Source organism: Monodon monoceros, unplaced genomic scaffold (assembly GCF_005190385.1).
Source record: "Monodon monoceros isolate NGI ecotype Baffin Bay Population unplaced genomic scaffold, NGI_Narwhal_1 Super_Scaffold_7, whole genome shotgun sequence".
Lineage (NCBI taxonomy): Eukaryota > Metazoa > Chordata > Mammalia > Artiodactyla > Monodontidae > Monodon > Monodon monoceros.
In genome coordinates, this window is record NW_021703784.1 from 102,646,873 (window position 1) to 102,661,733 (window position 14,861).

The window sequence follows — 14,861 nt, forward strand, 5'->3', positions numbered from 1 at the left end:
TGTGTGTGTGTGTGTGTGTGTGTGTGTGTGTGTGTGTGTGTGTGTGTATTACAGAGACTGGGATGGGGGCTGGGGAACATCAGAAATGGAGGTGACCAAGCTGGAAGGGAGAGGATGCTCTCCAAGCTGAGTTGGGAGCCTGGACCTGGCTGAGGGTCAGGGCGGTGGGGGGGGTAACGTGTGGACGGGGTGGAGGGAGGCAAGTGGGGAGGCACTGGGAGCCGGGCAAGTGTGGGCTGAGTGCGGGGAGCAGGGTGTGACCACATGGCTGGGCTGGGACGGGGGTGGGGGGTGGCCTTTGTCCCGCACCCAGCCATGTGCACAGACCTTAGGAAAGCAGGTTGGTGAATGTCCACAGCTCACCTGTCAGCCCAGGTCGAGCGTAGGACTTCCAGTGTTCCAGAAGTTTCCTCGAGCTCCTTCCCAGCCATCACCCGTGTGCCCGGCCCCGGGAGCCACGTTCTAGTTGTGTCTGTTCCGAACACCGCCACCCCTGTGGTCGTGATAAAAGCTCTTTATAACCCGAGCAGCCTTGGTTTGGGAAAAGGCAGCCTGTCCTTCAGAATGGTTTACAGTTGTCTGCCAGCCATGGCGACATCTGCTACAGATTTGGAGCGAAATCTGGCATTTCTTCATTACTTGTGTGCGAATGGCAGCAACTCAATCAATCGATCATCATCAAGACAGCGCCTGGAGACTTCCTGGGTGGCGCAGTGGTTAAGACTCCGCGCTCCCAGTGCAGGGGGCCCGGGTTCCATCCCTGGTCAGGGAACTAGATCCCACATGCATGCCGCAACTAAGAGCCCGCGGTCCGCAGCTAAAGAGCCCACGTACTGCAACGAAGATCCCGCACGCGAAAGATCCCACGTGCCACGACTGAGACCCCGTGCAGCCGAATGAATGAATGAATAAATTTTAAAAAAAAGCGCCTGGAATGGGAAGGGTGGACCACCGCCCCTTTGGCAGCCAGCCCTGTTCTGCATGGGGCTGTGTGGGTGACACCCCCATCCCTGCCCTGGGGAGTGGGGTGTGGCCCGCCTGGTGAGGGTACACACAACACCCTCGGGGGACGCGGGGCAGGCTGGGAGGGCTCCTGGAGGACCCAGGCTTTCACCTGGGCCAGGCGTAGCCACCAGGGAGGGTTTGGTGGGAGTGGGGGCGGTGAAAGGCTTGGAGGTGGAGAGGGTGGGGTCTGTGCAGGGGAGCCTGGGCGCCTGAGGCCATGGTGGGGGTACGGAGAGAGGAATTTGGGGATATTCCCTGGCTCAGTGGGTTCTGAGATGTCTGGGTGGTTGGGTGGGGGCTGTGATAACTCAGCCGAGGTGGAAACTGGGGAGTAGAATCATTCCCGGGCATTCGGAGATGTTATCAAAGATTCATCACTCGGGCTCAACCCTTTCAGGCCTACAAGTTTGAGTTTGCTGAGCTTTCCGTAAAAGGCAGAACATCTGTTCAGTTAAAGGAAACCCAAGATTTTATTATTGTTGTAAATGTCAAGTCTGTCCTTTGGAACATTTAGACCACTGCAGGATGGTGTCACCAAAAAGAGCCTATCTCAGTTGGGTCGAAGCCTGAGATCAGACACGGGGTTCTGTGGCCGGAACTGTGGTCGCTGTAGCTGCACGAGGGCTGCCGTGGGCGCTGCCCCCGCTGTGAGAGCAGCACAGGTGGCAAGGGCCTCCGGGGAGCTGAGGGCAGGGACGGAAATGTGGGGCGGGGGGCCCTCGGCTTCGAGGAACTTCCCACAGAAAAGTGAGCTTGGATTTTTGGTATTGCTTCTCCCTTAATTACGAAAGTTCCGTGAGACACCGAGGTGTGATTTTGCTGAGATGCTACTAATGGTACAGCAGTGACTATTTCCAGCCATTTTAAGCTCTCCGAGCCTCATTCTGGGCCAAGCCGCGTGTGGTTCTTTTATTGCGCTTGGAGGGGAGGGACGGAGCTTTTCTGTGCTCGGAGCTGGGGAGGCTCGTTCACTTGCACTTTGGAGGACCGCACAGGTTTCTCCTTGGTTCCCATCGTGTTAGCCAGATCAGTGCTTTTCACCCGTTTCCTCTTAGAGGGGACATGGAGCTTTCCTGCCTGGGGAATGGGGGAGGCTTTGTCCCCATCCCAACCCAAGTGTCTTTGAAGTTTCATGTTTTATCATAAGATTCACGGGAATTTAGCAGTCTCTCTCTGTTACAGTCATGCTAGTTTCATTTTTTTTTAACGCTTTGAATTTTATTTGAAGCACCTGGGGGTATATTGAAGAAATAATGTGCCAGAATGTATGCCAAAAAAAAAAAAAATAACAAAATTTTACGGGGACACTAAAGAAGACCTAAATAAATGTTCGTCGATAGGAAGACAATATCGTAGAAATGTCAGTTTTCCCTCCATGATGTATAGATTCAGCACGGTTCCCAGGAGTGCACTTCCCTTCCCTTCCCGGTGCAGAAATGTTGGTGCCTCGCATTTGAGGATGTGAGGTCATGGTGGGGTGCCACGTAGAGGTGCGGCTGGTGACATGGGCTGGGGGAGGTTGGTGCGGGGGGAGGCCAGCAGAGCTTATGGGAGTGGTTGGGAGCTGGTGATACTGAGCAGGTAAGTAAATATATTGACAATCACAAAAGCCACGTTTCCACTTTGGAGAGTGTACTGACGAACGTAGAAAGAGGGGAGACCTGAAAGTACCCCGAGGAAAGGTTTAACATTGCAAGGACAGCCATGAAGTCATGAATTTTTACCACGTGTACACACACACACACACACACAGAGAAATAGAGAAGTGTTATGGGTGTGTGTGTAGGAATGTACGTATATACATATACAGTGGGTTTTCGTTATTCACAGTAGTTCTGGTGTATAAAGCCACAGCAAACACTGAATGAGTGAATTCCGAACCACTGGTCCTGGGGGAGATACAGGCTTGGGTTCCCCCCCAGAGCTTCCGGTCACATTTTCATCTGCCGATGGACACGCAGCCTTGTTGGACGTGTGTTTCTGTCCAAAGACACCTGATTTAATAGGCATTGTTGGTTCATTCACACTGACCCACGACCAGTAATGCTGTAAGCTCATCTAACACCCATTTCCTCTGTGCGCACACCACGCACACCAACAGCCCCTCAGCCCTGTGCCTGGGGCCGTTTTCAACAGTGAAATCACCCGCAGAAAGCACAGAAAATGCCAACAGTGTGGCACTAACGACTGGAGAGGACGCACGTTTACGGTGTGAGCTGAGACGGCAGGGCAGAGCTCGCCTGTGCCGTCTTGGCTGGGAGCTGGCGTGTCCGGTGACTGTTTTTCCGCCCCTCTCTGTGCATGTGCATGTCCAGGAATGATCGGAAAGCCCCTGGGCATCGATGGGGTTATGAATAAATCTGAGCCGGTGGGCGACTCTCCAGGCTGGCATCTGTGAATAAGGAGGAGGGACCGTGTGTATGTTCCCCAGCTCCGTCTGCTGAGAAGGCCCAGAAGCAGTGAGCACACCCAGCACCCAGGTCTTGGCTTCTAAGGATCACACTCCACTCAAAGGAAGCAGAGCTTCTCGAGAAAGGGCCGATTCTCCAGCTGGGGCAGGGAGAAATACACGTGAGCCTGGAGCATCTCACGGTCCCAGAAAGTAAGTAAAGAAATCCTCAAGCGGTGGTGGGGACGTGTCAGGGGGACCCAAGAGCCAACGTAAAGGGACTCTCACCGTCCAAACGTAGGAAACATTTGAACATCAAAGTAAATGGGAATATTGGATCTTAACCCATTTCACGAAATAGGTATAGATGAGTCTACACTGGCTTCAATTAATGAATACATAGTACATAGTAGACATGCTTTAATGACCAGCCAACGTGTAAAATAAAAAATCCTGAATGAAGGCCGTAGCTGTAGTTCTGAGTCATTCTTTTTAGTAGCTTATAATCTACAGTATTACTAGACCATCAGTTTTTATTTATGTTATTATTTTGAATAGTGTTAAAATACACATAACTTAACATTTACCCTCTTAGCCATTTTAAAGTGTCCAGTTCGGTAGCATGAAGGACATTCATGTGTTGTACAACCATCACCCCCATCCGTCTCCCACCATAATTGAATAAACTAGTAAACCCAGGCTTTCACCACCACAGACAACAGCGTCATGAGCATCATTGTCTGTCTCTCTGTCCTGCCAGCTAAGCTCTGACATTTTTGCTTTTCTCATATCGTAAAAACTTTAAAAGCAATGCCATGAAAAATCCCAACACGGATTTTATGGAACTTGGGGAGCTGGTTGTAAAATGTGTAAGGGGATGTAGTGGACCCAGGGCAGCCAGGACTTTCTAAAGGACATGAATTAGGAGGGACTGCCTCTTCCGGCAGTCGGGGCTGGTTAGAAAGCCTGCTCAGCACGTGGTGTGGTGCAGGGCTGGGCAAGTAGAGAACAGAGGGCACGTGGAAGCAGACGCGGGCACAGCTGGAGGAGGAGCTCCTGCCCCTGGGGATGCAGGTATGAGCAAGTGCGAAGGAGGGGTGGCGAGTGCCCAGTTTGAGAAGCCCAAGCTAGAAGCCACCCAGAGCTGTTAGGCGTCAGGAAAGTTACTGTGGGTAGAATTCATTGCCTTGAGCACATAGCTGCATCTCGGGGTCGGACCTCCACGTGCTAGGCATTCGCTAAGTCTCGTTCATGTCTCCCTCCTCCAGGGAGCCCGCCAGCTTCACCAGACAGCTTGTTCTCCTCCAGGCACCTCCTCTCCATGTCACTCATCTGCCTTTTCTTCCTGCTTAGGTGGTTAACCGCATACGTGCGTGTGTGTATAATGTGTGTCCTGCCCAACTGCGCTGTAGGCTCCCTGAATGTACCCCACGTTGTCTTCCACTTCTTGACCTTCCCCGTGGGGCTGGTGTGGGACGAAGGACCATTGCTGACCCATAATCCACAGTTTGCCTCCAGCCTCCAGCCTGCTCCAATGAGCAATGTAGCGCTTGGTGAATATCAGTAAGGCAGGTACTAAAAACGCTGCTTATTTTGGTGTAGTAGCAGAGGATTGGGTTACAGTGAGCTGGGTTGTGTTTAGTGTAACCATGTGAACAGTGTAAAATACAGGCTATTGGAATGGAAGCCCAGACATCTGCTATGAATTCTATATATAAATACTGGCTATGCTTACATGGGTTAAAATGGGGTTGTTGGCACTGGGATCTTCAGACTCCTGATTCCACTGTGGTAGGGACTGCACGTTAATCACGGGTCCTGGTACCCGGGCCAGGACGGGAAAGAGTGGCCTTTTTCTGACACTGATGGGCTGAGGGTGCTGGGGACGGCAGACCTACCCTAGAAGTAGGTGGGAGTGGTCTACTCCCCGTCCCCTGGCAGGGAAACACGGAGAACCCACAGAACCCTGTGGGTGTCCTGAGGGCCATGCCAGGAAGGGGCTGCGTGAATCCCGGGTCACAGAAAGGGTCATCCATGCCTGAGTTAGCCGATTGGGAAGCCAGGATGAGGGAAGAAGGTCACGGGGGGAATTCAGTGGGCTTGGGGTGCAATGGTGCCTTGAGAAATTATCTATTGAGGTGAAATTTATGCAACGTAAAATTAACCATTTTAAAGTGAATAATCCATTGGCCTTTAGTGCATTCACAATGTTGGGTAGCCACCACGATCTAGTTCCAGAACATTCCATTGCCCCTATAGGAAACCCTGTCCCCATTAAGTGGTTTTGCCTCATCCCCCACCCCGCCCCCACCCCCCAGCCCCCGGCCACTACTAATCTGTGTGTCTGTCTTTGTGGATTTGCCTACTTGGGACATTTCATGTGACTGGAATCCTGTACTGTGTGGCCTTTTGTGTCTGTCTTCTTCTGGAGCATCATGTTTTCAAGGCTCATCCATGTTGTAGCCTGTGTCAGTCCTTCACTGCTTTTTATGGCTGAATTATATTTCATTGTATGGATAGAGCACGTTTTGTTTATCCATTTGTCCATGGGTGGACATTTGGGCTGCCTCTGCCTTTGGGTGACTGTGAGTCATGCTGCTGTGACCATGCATGTACAAGTATTTATCTGAGTCCTCTTAGTTCTCTTGGGTACACACCTGGGAGTGGAATTGCTGGGTCACGTGGTAGCGCGATGGGTAACTTTTTAAAAAAATTAATTATTTTTGGCTGCGTTGGGCCTTTGTTGCTGCGCACGGGCTTTCTCTAGTTGCGGTGAGCGGGGGCTGCTCTTCGTTGCGGTGCACGGGCTTCTCATTGCGTTGGCTCCTCTCGGTGCGGAGCGTGGGCTTTAGGCCGCGGGCTCAGTAGTTGTGGCTCGCGGGCTCAGTAGTTGTGGCTCGCGGGCTCCGTAGTTGTGGCTCACGGGCTCTAGAGCGCAGGCTCACTAGTTGGGGTGCATGGGCTCAGTTGCTCCGCAGCATGTGGGATCTTCCCAGACCAGGGATTGAACCCGTGTCCCCTGCATTGGCAGGCGGATTCTTAACCACTGCGCCACCGGGGAAGCCCCTCGACAGGTAACTTTTTGAGGACCTGCCGGGTGCTCTGCACTGCAGCCCCACAGCAGCCAGCGGCGCCTTTTAAGTAGTTACCGTTTCCTGCTGGATGGATGAGGAAACAGGCTCAGAGCAGAGATAAAAAGTCTGGCCCCAAATCTCGCAGCTGGAGGCCAGGCTGGGGTTTGAACGAGAGTCTGAGCTGACGTGCTTTCCTGTGTAGCAGGACCGGCCCGGGACTGGGTGAAAGAAACATTTAATGAACTACAAGCACAGGTGCTGCCCCGGCTGGTGTTCACTGAGTGCCTGAAATGTGCTGCTACCGGCCTGAGGCTTTGTATGAATTGCTCTGTTGAAGCCTCACAGTCTCTGAGGTGGGGGTGCAGTGAGGACCCCCATCTCACAGGACGTTGAGCTCGGAGAGGCCCAGATCTGAGCCGTGCCCCTGAGCTGGCTCCAGGCTGCTCACTCTGGGGGGCCGACCCGGTCTGTGTACCCTTGTGATACGTGGTCCTGAAAAAAAAGAACTTGCACAGAGAATGTCATAGCAACATAAATGGGACCTGGGGTTAAAACATTTCAAGATATTTATCCAGAGGCTTAACAAAGTCATCTTTCATCATGCAGTCCTTTCTTCAATCTTCATCCCCACCTAGCACCTTCTCATACCCGCAATTCTAGTGCAGATCGGGGTTTATAGTTACGTTGTGTGTGTGTGTTGACTTAACGTTTCTTACACGTTTTCTGGTATCGCTGCAGTCATTTTCTTACTACTTTAATGGACACAACTTTCTACTGAGAGAACAGACTAGGTACCCCAATGTTGGAGATTTCTTATTTGTTTATTTTTCTAATTATAAGGAAGGCTGCGGTAAATATTGTGTCTAGGACCTTTTCCTTCCTTCAGGTGTTCCTTGGGATAAGGTCCTGTGAGGCCCGTCTCTAGGGAGAGGGTTTAAACGTTTTATGGTCCTTAAGACCAGATACCGTGGTATTTCCTAAGAGGGCTGTTCCTGCATCTGCGGTGGCCGGGTGACCCCGCGTGAGTCCTGGGGTGCGGTGGTGGCTGGGCTGCCGGCCCAGCTCTCAGCCCCTCTGCCCTGCACTCCTCTCCCTCCTCACACTGCTTGTTTCTTCTCCTCACTGCCCCAAAAGCTTGGGCCACTGATCAAGAGATCATCCCTGGAGTGACCTGGGGCAGGTCAAAGCACCCTTCCAAGAGCTGCAGTCTCCTCACCTGGGAGATACACACCTGAGCCCCTTGAGCTACAGGGTCTTGGGCCCGTGGGCATGTCACCTCGGGAAGGAGCACATAGGACCATCTGCCGCTTCCTGCATGCTTCGCCCCAGGACCTTTGCACTGGTCATCCCCTCTGCCAGGATGCCCTCCATCCGGCCCTCTCTCGCCGCCCCCTTCAAGTCTTTGCCCAGGTGTCACTTTCTCAGCGAGACTACCCTGACCATCTTACGTGAAACGGCAGACCCCACTCCCGAATCCTTTACCCTGCTCTGTTTTGCAAACCGCAGCATTGATGTTGCGAGGCATAACTGACATCGCCTTACCCATCATGTGGGTCGCTTGTTGTCTTTTCCCCCCACGTAATACAGGACACGAGGGTGGGTTCTTGGTTCGGTTGCGTGTCCCAGCCAGGCTGGCATGAGCTACACGACACCCCGCTGCCTGCCCACTGGCCGGCTCTGTTGTGGTCTCAGCCCAGTGCATCACTCCTCAGGACAGCCTGTCCCGACGCCAGCCCCTCACCTGGCCACTCTAATCCTGCCCGCCTCCCCAGCCTCCCTCCTCCCGTGGGGAAGGAGGGGCCCCAGGCGGCCACATCTCCCAGATGAGCCAGGGTACCCGTGGCCCCTGGTAGGCTTGGGGCCGCATCAGCCGGGGCTCCCCAAGCCCTAGGAGGGGCACTGGGAGGGTAGGTGCCAGCTGGGGGGGGGCAGCCCCCCACAAGAGGCCCCCATCGCCATGAGTCCCCAGGGTAACCGGAGAGTGAAGTGGGTGCCTCTTCAAACTTAGGAATTGAGTGTGTGGTGGTTTCTAGATGTCTTCGAAGCAGGAGTGGCTTCTCCTGGAGAGAGCCTGCCCGCCTTGGCCCTCCTAGGAGTCTCAGTTTGGGAAAAGCGCAGGAAATTGAAATCCACCCCCCATCACCTGTGGCCTTTGAAGGGTGCACCTGAACTGCCCAGAGTGTAAGCTGCGGGGAAAATGTGGTCTTTCCAGTTTGGGGAGAAAGAGCAGAGCAGAATTAGGATTTTTTGTGCCGGGGCAGCTTCCAGGTCTCCCTGCCTCCTGATTCTCCCCCAGCCCAGGCTCCCTGGCCTCTGGCACTTCGGCTGCGGGGAAGGGTTAACTTACTGGGTGTCTGGCCAACAGCTGGGACTGGCGACTCGCCCCGTGGGTGCCTCCCTCCAAAGCGCTCCCCCTGGGGGCCGGAACGCCTCTGATTGGAGGGAGACTGCTGTCTGCGGGGCCGTCCATCTCTTGATGCTGATGCCGGGTGAGTTTCGTCCCTCACCTGTGGCCACCAACTCCCAGTGGAATACCTGTGGCAGCGGGGAGCTTGCCTCCTCCTGAGATGGTCCCTTGCACTGTCGTCCGGAGGTGCTAGTTTAGAGAAGAGTGAAGCCAGCGTCCTCCCTGCTGGCCTTCGCGAGGAGTTCTCAGGCGGGAGCTGGGTCCATCCTGGTGGGGGAACGTCACGGGGCCTTGGTGTGCGCGCCTGTGTCTGCTTCTGGGGAGAGGGTCAGCTTATCAGAGGGCTCTGTGACCCCCGAGGTTAGGAACCACCCGGGCTGGTCCTGCCTTCGCCGGATGAGAGGGGAGGAATCTCAGGAGGCCGGGCACGGCGAACCTCGCAGGCGGGGTGGGATTACTGGTCGTCTATGCTCCAGTGGCCGGCGGGGCCCTGGTGACGATGAATGGGCAGGTGCTCTGGGGGCACCCGTCGCCCTGCATGTGCTGTGGGGTGTCTGCAGTAGCTTTTCTGCCTCGGTCCACGGGCCTCCAGATCCCACACGACTCTTCCTGCGAAGGCCCTCTGCCTCTGGTCTGTACGATTCTTCCTCCTCTGAAGGTCTGGACCCTCCCTGATCCTGGGTATCACCCCCTTGCCCACCGTCCTCCGACCGGCCGGCCTCTGGCCCTCGGATGGCACCCGACTGCCGGCAGTGCCTCCGGTGCTGTGTGTCACTGCCACTCTGCTCTGTGGAACTTCTGGCTGACAGTGGGGACCCAGACCCTTCTGGGCACCCCGCCCTTTCCCTTCTCACCTCTCACAGAGCAGAGGTGACTCACTGTCTTGAAATTAGGACGCTCGGGGCTGGGTGGGGAGGATGAAATGTATTTACAGAGCAGCTGTGTGCTGGCCCTGGGCAGGGCGGGGTATTCTTAGACGGGCAGACAAGCCGTCCTGGAGTGCAGGGCCCACTGGGACCCTCAGCATATTGTAGCAGCTGGGAAAACAGGGAAACTTCCATTTTTAATTAAAAAAACCTTTTTACTGAAGCGCGTATACACAGAAAAGTGATGCCTTTTTACAAACTAAATACACCTGTGCAACGAGCACAGTGTGGCACCTCTGGTGTGCTGTTGAACTTTGTTCCTCTCGAAGCCTTATCTTACCCTTCTGTAAAATGGGTGAACTGTCACCCACAGCCCAGGCCTGTGTGCCGAGAGCCCAGGGGGCCCAGAGAGGAGCCTGCCCACCTCTGTGTGCTGTGTGTGACCTTCAAAGAGCCGTCAGCCTGTGAGGATGCGCACTCTTTATTATCTGTCTGTACCTGCCTGGGGCAGGGAGGGGTGAGATTAGGGACAGATGTTCTTTGGTGGCCATATCCTCCTTGCAAGAGGTCAGGATGCCCAGCTCGGATGTAGTTGTTACATCCCGGTGTTTGATCTTTGCTGTGTCCCTGCTGCCACAAAGAACAGTAGACGTGACATAATGATGGTGGTGGTGGGAGTGGTGGGAGTGGTGGAGCTCCGGAGACGGTCCTGACCTCGAACCCTCCGCGCGTCCTCCTACCCTGCAGAGGAGGGGCCTGGGTGGGACACACGGTGATTTCAGGAACTGCAGCGCCGTCTGCTGCGTTGAAAGAGCCTCTGAATGGGTGGCTGGGCCCGCCCAGGTGCCTTCCCGGCAGTGGCTGGGGATGGAAGGAAGGAACCGGGAGCCTCGGGCACGGGCCGGGCAGGGTCCAGGCACCTAGCCCCCCGTCCCTCAGCCTGCGGTCCTCACGGTTTGCTTCTGCCCCCACAGCCTCGCCGCTCCTCCTGTTTGCCAACCGCCGGGACGTACGGCTGGTGGACGCAGGCGGAGTCAAGTTGGAGTCCACCATTGTGGTCAGCGGCCTGGAGGATGCGGCCGCGGTGGATTTCCAGTTCTCCAAGGGAGCCGTGTACTGGACGGATGTGAGCGAGGAGGCCATCAAGCAGACCTACCTGAACCAGACGGGGGCTGCCGTGCAGAACGTGGTCATCTCCGGCCTGGTGTCACCCGACGGCCTGGCCTGCGACTGGGTCGGCAAGAAGCTGTACTGGACGGACTCGGAGACCAATCGCATCGAGGTGGCCAATCTCAATGGGACGTCCCGGAAGGTCCTCTTCTGGCAGGACCTGGACCAGCCGCGGGCCATCGCCTTGGACCCCGCTCACGGGTAAACCCAGTGCCTCTCCTCCCTGGTGCGAGTGGGTGGGGTCGTGATTTCTCTCTTGAACTTACTTGAGCCCACGTACCTTTTTTAGAGAAAATGCGGCAGTCTTAAAATGGGTTCGCTTTCAGAATTTGTTGTTGTTGAGAACGATTTCCCCTGATACCCTGTAGTGTGGTTTTTTTTAAACTCGCTGCCTCTGAGGCAGCTGACGTGCTTGGCCGTGGATTCGAATCACTAGACGTCCCAGATGTGTGTGTGACGGTGTCCGAGGAGGTGCGAGCGCTCTGACAGGTAGAACTCACACCTTTCACTTCCTTTATGACTGCATCAGCTGAAAACGGGGGGAAAAAGTGAAGCTCCTTGTCCAGAAGTGGAACTTCTGCAGATGGTTTCTCTGGCGTCTTCTGGAAGCCCTCTCCTTCCCCCTGCCTCCCAGTCTGGCTGAGCTCACGTGACCTACGAAGGCTCAGGGCCCAGCCATGAGTTCCAGGTGGGGTTTTGTGAGTGGCGGCAAAGCTAAGAACATGTGCAGAGTTGAAGGCTGGGATGGAGAGATTGTGGGGAGATGACCGAGCTGCCCAGCCAGGCCAGGCTCATTGCAGACTTCCATGAGCGGTAGCTGTTCGTTCGGTCATCCCTCGGCCCTCTATTCCCTCTTCCTGCCGCCTGGGAAGGACACACTCTTAGCCAGGCTGCATCAAGCTAGGCACCTGCCTCCTGACCGTGCTCGACCCACTGCTGGGTCTGCCCACTCCTCTGCTGTTCATGTGTCAGAAACGGCTGTTGGGCGTCTGGAACAGAAACACCATAGGACTCTGGGTTCTGGTCCTGATGCCCCTGACTTGCTGTTGCCCCTGGCAGTGCCCTCCCCTGCCCTGGAGGGGTGGTGACACTGGCCTCACTGCCTGCAGCCCAGGATGGAAGGGCCTCTCAGCCCGCCCTGGGGTGGTTGGAATGAGGCTTGGGAGGCAGAGGCCTGTCCTGCCAGTGCAGGTGCGTGGGTAGCTCAGGGAGCACCCTGGGTGAGGGGGCGCTTTGGTGGCCAAGTAAACCTCCTTACGGGGGCCTTCTCGGCGTGCTGACTGAGAAAGCACACTAGACTGGCTTCCGATGTCGGAATAGCTGGCGCCTTCTGGAGCTGCTGGTTTAAAAGCTGAGTGTTTGTGTGTGTGTGAGCTCCATTGGGAGGTGCTTGGTGCTTGGTTGGGAAGTGCTCAGTTGGGAGGTGCTTGGTGCTTGATGCTCGGTTGGGAGGTGCTCGGTGCTTGGTTGGGAGCAGTCGTCTTCATGCTCACACTCAGGCTGGCTTTGCCTGTAGCATCCCTAGGAGTTGGTCCATCTCTGGCTCTGTCTTTTCTTATTAAATGTTTGAAATCTTTTCTGATCTTGCCTCTGAATTCTTCCCCCAGATCCTGCTGGGATCACACCCCTGACCCTGAGGCAGAGTTGACTTTGGTGTTGATGCCCTGGGCAGGATATCTGAGGCCCCAGCCTCTCCCCCACATCTCCCGCTGCCCCAGTGATGTGTCTGATGCGTGACGGAGCGAAGTGGTGGTGCTAAGTGTCCCACTCACCAGATCGAATGGCGGTGAGAACGCTGGACTCTGGTCCCAGCTTCATCTGTGGTGTGATCGAGGTTAGCAGTGTCCGCTCCGTCCCCTTAGACACCGTTGCCCAGGAGGGAAGGACTCCAGGCCAGTGCATAGGCACCATGGGCAGCACCCCACTCTGCCAAACACTGGCCTGGCGGTGGTCCTTGCCATGAGTTCAAGCAGAGTCCTGAGAGCGGGGACAGTGGGCTTCATTCTCTGTCCTGGCCACACACTCGTGTCTGCAGGGAGCATCACTGCCTCCTCCCGGCCCTGTTGGAACCTCTGTTGTCTCCATGTGTCTGTCGTCTCGTGATGCAGCCTTTCTGCCTCACAACTAGGGTCCCTCCTTAGATGAGGGGATACTGCCCCTGCTACGTCATCAGGAAGGAAGGTTCTCAGTCTGAACGTCAACCTCAGGGTGCACGTGACCAAGAGCCCCATAGCCAGGAGGACCACAGACCCCAGGGCCTGGACTTGGTCAGGTTCAGCAGCACGGGTGGCAAAGGGCAGGTGTCCCGGCGAGGCTGGGGAGGCACCTCCACTCCCAGCACCAGGTGCCCACTTGGGCAGCAGAGCGGGCTCCAGGGAGGACTCTCTGGCCCTGAGGACCCGGGGCTGGGAAGACATTAGCCCAGCGCTGGGGGGTGGCCCAGGCCTGTCCCAGCCCACGAGGGGCTGCAGTGGCTCCTGGGTCTCGAGTTAAAGCCGGGCTGAAACCCAACCCCCTCTTTAAAATGCAGAATGGCCCTTCCCTAAAATAACACACAACCACAACCGCAGACAGCCTCTGCCCTCTGTGCGCCGAGACCAGGCTGCAGGGCTTTGCTTCAGGAGTTGATTTTCCTCCGTGGAGCTAGGCTGGGCCTTTGGCAGCGTTGAAGGCTCTGCACGAGCACATCCACGCCAGCTGGGCTCTGGGAACAGGGTGGCTCGCAAATTCCCCATTTAAGGAAACCAGCCGGGCCTCTGTTATGAAACCCGGGGGAAAGAATGTGAATTATGCTCCTCGCGGAGGTCCTGAGCCTGCACATTTTCCGGCCTTTCCCCTTGGCCACCAAGGAGCGTTCAGGGAGCATGTGACTGGATGGCTCTGAGATTGATTCTCCTGACACCTTCTGGGCAGCCGGCGGGAGGGCTGGGCTCTTTCCAGGCTGCTGGGGGTGGGAAAAGCACAGGGAGAGAAAGGTGCCTGCACCAGGCCGGCGGGAGCCTTTGCTGAGAGCCTCGGGTGCCCGCAGAAGTTCGCCACCACCCCAGGCTGGGGGGGGTGGGTCAGACAGCGGCCAGGCTCTGACCTCCACTGGAGAACCGTGTTGTGCTCCCAGAGCTTGTGACCTGGGGCAGCGCAGCCTTCCGGAGCCTCGGTTTTCTCACCTGTCCAATGGGAATAGTCCCTGCGTCACTTCTTCAGTGGAGAGCAGAGTGGAGAGCTTGTTGGAGAGGTGTTCCAAGTTCTCTGTCCCCATGGGGGCTGGAGAGCAGGGGAGCTTGGTGACAATGGCGGGGTGTGGTTGGCCCCTCGCCACACGTGAAGCCCCCAGGAGGCTTCATCTGTCATAACCCGTCTGGCAGGTGGCAACAGTGCCAGCTCCGAAATGACACCCCTCTGGGAAGGCCCCATGGCCCCATGGATGGGGGTGGCCTTCGGAGCTCCCATCTCGGGGGAGGGGCAGCTTGTGTGCGTGTCATTTTCTCTCTCCTGCTGGACAGAGACCCCCACCAAAGGCCAAGGCTGGGCCTGTTCTCCCCATGTCCCTGATGACTTTGCTGGTCCCTGGTGGACGGCAGCTCAGGCTTTGCTGAAAGGCATGAGGTTTTACCTCTGAAGATGTGGAGGCTGAGAGAGGGAGTGGAGAGGAAGTGCGGGGAGGGGACTTGATCCGTAATAGAAGCAGCTCGAAGGGAAGCAAGCCTATGGGCCCAAGCAGCTAGGGCGTCTGAGAAGTGGCCTGTTTTCACTCCCACTGTGTCCCACGGCCCCGCCTCTCCCCGTCTGGGCTTGCGCTGTCTTTCCTGGCAGACCCTCCCACGATGGCACAGGTGGCTCCCAGGAGCCCCTTGCCCTCCCCTTGCAGGCCGACTCCCATCTGCCTGTCTCTAAAGCAGCCACTAAGGCTGAGGGTAATGGGGTTTGTTGATTGCTCAGGACTGATCTGTGCC

General features: G+C 56.1%; 1 protein-coding gene across 7 annotated transcripts in view; it reads left to right on the forward strand.

The window, feature by feature from the left end:
- The window catches only part of LRP5 (LDL receptor related protein 5), a 108,489-nt gene that overhangs the window by 17,763 nt on the left and 75,865 nt on the right, over positions 1-14,861 (forward strand). For 6 of the 7 annotated variants that reach the window (XM_029207235.1, XM_029207230.1, XM_029207232.1 and 3 more), the window contains exon 2: positions 10,716-11,112. In XM_029207235.1, coding sequence (XP_029063068.1) covers positions 10,716-11,112 — 397 coding nt within the window. Of the gene's footprint in view, positions 1-3,320; positions 3,608-10,715; positions 11,113-14,861 lie in introns of all 7 variants that reach the window. The other variant, XM_029207236.1, reaches the window with a different exon arrangement.